The 5575-nt window shown below is 41.8% G+C and overlaps 1 protein-coding gene across 1 annotated transcript in view; it reads left to right on the forward strand.

Annotated features, from left to right (window-relative positions):
• Positions 1–4460, forward strand: part of aadac (arylacetamide deacetylase) — an 11565-nt gene extending 7105 nt beyond the window's left edge. The window contains exon 5 of the mRNA XM_005742172.1: positions 2070–4460. Coding sequence (XP_005742229.1) covers positions 2070–2684 — 615 coding nt within the window. The 3' untranslated portion in view covers positions 2685–4460. The remainder of the gene's footprint in view (positions 1–2069) is intronic.
• The last annotated feature ends 1115 nt before the right edge of the window (positions 4461–5575 follow it).

Below are 5575 nucleotides of genomic sequence, written 5' to 3' on the forward strand. Positions count from 1 at the left end.
CTGACCACCACCAGTAGGCAACGGGTGAAGTGTCTTGCCCAAGGACACAACGACCAAGACTGTCCGAGCCGGGGCTCGAGCTGGCAACCTTCCGATTACAAGGCGAACTCCCAACTCTTGAGCCACGATCTTGAGCCACTGTTTCACCCCCACCTGAGAAACAGAAGCGGGTGTGGAGGTAGACTGGGTCGCAGCTGCCCTCCTCCTGGGAGCTGGCACTGGTGTGGGTGTAGACTGGGCCCTAGCCATCAGAGGAGGTGAAACGGCTGAAGGGGAAGGCCGAATCTGGGCCGCCATGCTGGTGGGAAATGGCTGAGTAACGGGTGTGGAAATAGTGAAGGTGTGTGTGTTACTGGCAGGTTTATTGGGGATTGTTCTGGTTTTTCTGCCACCACTATTTACAGTCTTTGGAGCAGAGCAGAAAAACTCTTCCCAGTCCACGTCCTCGTCTAGGAGGGAGACTCCCCATGAATCAGAAGTGAGTCTATTGTATGTTTTAAGTGAATAATCAGATGGTGAGTGCGAAAAACAGGCACTGGAGCTCACCATCGGGAGTGGCTGAAAGTAGTCAGTTTTATGGCGGCGTGTGCGCCGCTTTCTCCGGGAAGAGGAAGCGGCCGGGGTAAACAGCAGAGCCTCTGGCGCGGTAGCCTCCGTTGACCCGAGGTGGGAGGCGTAGCCGCTGTGCCGTGGCGATGGTGGAGGTCCGGCAAATGAGGCGGCGGGTGTGTGAACGAGGAGCGGAGTGGCGAGAGAGGGAGCGGCCGAAGCGCGGCGTGAAACGCCCACACTCCGCGGCAGATGCTCCGGTGCATGGGAGGTAGCAGGTGGGTGAACGCGGCGTCTCCGAGGCCCGCCCAGAGCCAAGCGAGTACCCTCGGAGACGTGCTCTCGCTCCGCGAAGAGCCGCTGTCTCTCCTTGAGCTTTTCCGCCCACAAGGAGAGCGCTACCTCCTGCCGCTCGTAGAGGTCCGAGTCCGCTGGGTTCCAATCGTGTCTTCGTGGCACGGGTCGTGTCATTCTGTCAGGCGTTGCGTGGAGGCGAGGAAGAAGGAACCCAAATGCAGGACTGGCAGATAGGTGAGGTTTATTATAAGGAGTGGGTGAACGGACACTGACTGGCTGGACAACTAAATGGCGGACTGAACTGAGGGAACACACAGGAAGGACAACATAACATCAATGACACGACAGTGAACGAGTAGAAACAGAGGGCTTAAATACACAGACTGATGAGGATGATAATGAGAGACCGGTGAGTACACAGCTGAACATAATCTGGCTAATGACACTAGACGAGCTGACACAGGAAAAGCAGGAAGTGAGCACATGGAAGTGGCAAAATAAACTGAACATGAACAAAACTGAAAACACTGGGTCACCGACCCAGGAACCCTGACAATTGCGAATCAATTCTTAGATACTTTATTTCAACTTTCGTACAGTTCACATACCTTACAAATACCATCACTGTTTTGTTTTTAGGAAAAAACAACCAAGGAACCTTGGTTCTTAAAAACACCTTAAATACAACCATCATACGACCTGTACCCTGTATATCATTTGGCCTTTAAAAACAATTGAAGTGGTTAACTGATAAATAAGAACTGTTACATCTAATGCGTCCGCTGCAAAGCAGTGTCTTTTGGGCGGCTGTAGCGTGGTGGCACAATACCAAGTTACTTTGAAATGCCACTCAGAGTATCTCCGGGCAAGAAACTGAACCCTGAGTGAGTGTGTATGCGAAGGTGCTTAAGTATAGAAAAAGCACTGAGTGTGAAACTGTATTATCAAAAATGGCTCTTAGGCTTATAAATAACAGAAGTGTTATTTCTTTGAAAGGCATGAAGGCTGGTCAAGGACCTGTTTTTGTGGGCAGCTGTGTTAATCCAACATGCTTGCTACTTCCGCTATTTAGGTTTGTAGGTATTACAACACTGAAGTTAACAGGTCATTACACTTGAAGCCCAACAGAAAATACTGAAGTGAACTGAGTCAACAACAATGACACATGCATTTCTGGGCTAACATTTTAATCCTTCTTTCGTTCTCTCTTTCTGTCAAAACAGTTACTAAAGGAGCCGAGTCAGCAGATTCAGTTAAAGGCCCAAGCACTCATCTATCCTGTGCTGCAGGCTCTGGACCTTTACACACCTTCATATCAGCAGAATCAGTACATGCCCATTCTGCCCCGCACTCTTATGGTGCGTTTCTGGAGTGAGTACTTCACCAGCGACAAAGCTTTTTTTAGAGCAATGATGGCCAACACCCACAACAACCCAGAGTCTTCAAGCCTGCTGAAGTTTGTCAACTGGAGTGCTTTTCTGCCAGAAACGTATCATAGGAAGTACAACTACAGTGCTCCCGCAGTTACCGAGGGAACAGTTGCAATGGATGGACCATCTCGATCTCTTGCTGATCCGAGGGCGTCGCCTCTGCTTGTTCCTGACGCAGCTTTACGCTCTTTGCCGAAGGCCTACATTCTGACGTGCGAGTATGATGTTCTCCGAGATGATGGGATCATGTATGCCACACGGCTCCGTGCTGCTGGCGTTGAGGTGACACATGAACATTATGACACAGGATTTCACGGAGCATTGATGTTCACCGTGTGGCCAACTGACTTCCTGATTGCACGTCGCATGACAGACAACTATATTAAATGGCTCAAGGAAAATTTGTAAAAGGTTGAGGATCAGTAGTAGTTATTCCAGCATTTCTTCACAATGCAAGAATGTTTTGATTGGGTGTAGACTTTTGTTTCTTGGCCGTGTCTCCTTTTCTGTTTTTGTGTGTATTTATTGAGAAACTTGTACGTTTTGTTGCAATTGATAGGAGTAGGGAACAAAATTTTGAGAGGATAGAACATTTTCTTTCCAAATAGGGTGGCTTGAATGCAGCACAACACATGACGGCATCACAAAAGTACAATAATAGTGTTGTGTTTGGCTCAACAGGCAAATATGAGGGTAAAAATATCTGTGGACTTTCTTTGGCCTGTTATGGTTTTCCATCCACAGCACCTCATATCTAGTCTGATCTTATGGCTTTAATTAGTAATGCATACCACTGAGAATTCTGAAATATTCCATTAGAGGTTTAAAGAATCCAGTGTAAGTTTTGACACAGCAGAAAAGAATTTTCACAACAGTCTGTTTAGCCAAAGTTAACATTTATCCAAGCTGCAGGTCACTGAAGCCTGAGGTGATGTTAGAAAATATCAAAAACACTGGCTTGCATAATCGCAACATGTTTAAAACAAAAAAGAATGACTCCTTTTGTTGTGTATCCCTTACATGTAAATGGTGCACATAGAGTTGCTTATGGCAATACCCTTAATTTAAACTGCAGAATGAATGGCATTTTAATCTAATAAAAGGGGGAAAAAAACAACTTCAAATCCTCAACAGAAACTCATCTACTTGCTTTATGCTTTAAAATATTTTCATTTCAAGGCTACAGGCAGTGAAATAAAATAATCCACATTCCATGAAGAATATTGGCATCTGTATATAAAGAGCATGCTGCAAAGAAAAGCTTCGCCATACGCATAAACACATTTTTGCTATAAAGCTTAGCTCAGTGTAAAGAAGCAATATGGCAAAAAAAGAGGAAAAATATCTGGAGCCTTAACCTTTACCGATTATTACAAGTCTCACTTCCTATAATATGAGCTGATAATTTTTTATGGTAGTACATTATGTAAATAAACTACTTTACATTTGGAAAACCAGAAAGTGCTCTCATTTGGGAACATAGAGTCATAAATATAAAGTCGCCATATCAGGAATGTAGCATGTAGAGTTGTTTTTGCTTCATACGCAATAAGCAATGGTTCAAAGGCTAGGGCACTTAGCTGGAGTTGTAAGTACAAGACCATTTGCCAGTTTGGTGAACAGTATGTAGGTGCGATTAAAGAGTTGGTAATTTGGCTTTCTATGCACGTCTGATTGCGTTTTTATGACAGTTGTTTGTTTGTCTTTGACTTTTGTTTTTATCTCTAACATACACAAGAAGTTGAGTTGCTTTTTCTTTTAGCAATGGTGAGGTGACTTTAGACTGATCACCTGTCATTAGAGCATTACTGTTTCCTCTCTCTTGAGTGACACCACCTCTGTGACTTCTGTACATATGGGAGATATCCAAATAACAAGCTGCGGTTAACACTATGCCTTTCTGGTCTGAAAGTTTTGAAATGTGTATGAAACTGGGCACAGTATGTCTTCATTGATTTTTAGCTTCTTTTTTTTTTTTCTTACCAACATTGTTGGTAAAAAAAAACACATTGCAACATTTCAAGTTAACAGACAAAGCTAGCTTATTTCCTCAAACAGCTCCACTTGCTCAATTGTCAATATAACAGTTTCTATTATTTGTCCTGGGTTTCCTTTGTTAGGTGCATTTTTTTTTAAAGCTATATGACAATAAATTTACTTGATCCTTACTTTGGCTCCTGGTTAATTGTACTTGATTTGCTGGCACTAACACCATCTTCACCAATGACAAAATGTTCCAGTAATTAAATGTTGCAAGAATCAAACTTTCATGAATCTTAATAGCTTAATCTGTAATTTCAAATGTCAAATACAACATTGATTTTAGGATTTTGAGAGCAAATGTTTGAAATGCATTCCGGCATTTAAATTAAATAACTGTACTCAACATACAGAAATCAGGATAAAACCTTTGTAAATGATACCCATGATGCCTCTGTGACGTTGGTGGTCTGAAATGTAATATTCCCAGAGAATTTACTGTTTTAGTATATCACCAAATCATATTATAAGTAATGTAGAGCTTCAGGCGTTATATTTGTCCTGGCATACTTTCATCTCTTTTTTTCCTGTTTGCTCTGTCTCAATATCAGGAAGGTAGTCCAGGCTAAATAAAATGATAGGTCAAGCATGGTGTGGTTAGTCGTGATGGGCATAAAATCCTTGCATGAGACGCCTCTATGATTCAATTTTTCTAGTTGGATTTTATCGTGTTAGGTTTGATAATCAAGTTACCTAACATGCATTTCTTTGGCACATGGAGAACATGCAGCATTTACATGGGAAAGACCAACTTGACCAGACCAAAATTGTTCGAATTTAAATCATTCTTGTTGATTTAGACTATGTCAGCCAGATGTTTATGGTTTATTATTAAGTGAATACAGGAACTGAAACTGTGTAATTGATACTCATTGTGTCATTCCACACCCAGCTCATCTCAGACTACGGCATTTGCTTCTAGTAGATCGTGCAAATTTTTTTTTCCTTTTTGTAACTTTTGTCCAGTTATTTAATCAAAATTCATTTAAATATATATTAATTTAACCAATACTCCCTTTAATGATTTGTGGAGAAAATGTTGAAGTCTAGGTAATAATAAAAGAGCAGACAGTTTTTAATAGTCTTTATTAGCTTAAGAAGCTATATGGCACTATAATGTGCAAACATTCACAAATAAGACGTAAAAATGATGAAGCAATGCAAAGTTAAGAGTTTCAGCAAATGTGACAATAAACTTTCATTCATAGTTTTACTTCAAGAATATGCTATTACAACTTTTTATTACTTAATAATAATAT

Source organism: Pundamilia nyererei, unplaced genomic scaffold, assembly GCF_000239375.1.
Source record: "Pundamilia nyererei isolate P.nyererei 1_Seehausen unplaced genomic scaffold, PunNye1.0 scaffold00117, whole genome shotgun sequence".
NCBI classification, from domain to species: domain Eukaryota; kingdom Metazoa; phylum Chordata; class Actinopteri; order Cichliformes; family Cichlidae; genus Pundamilia; species Pundamilia nyererei.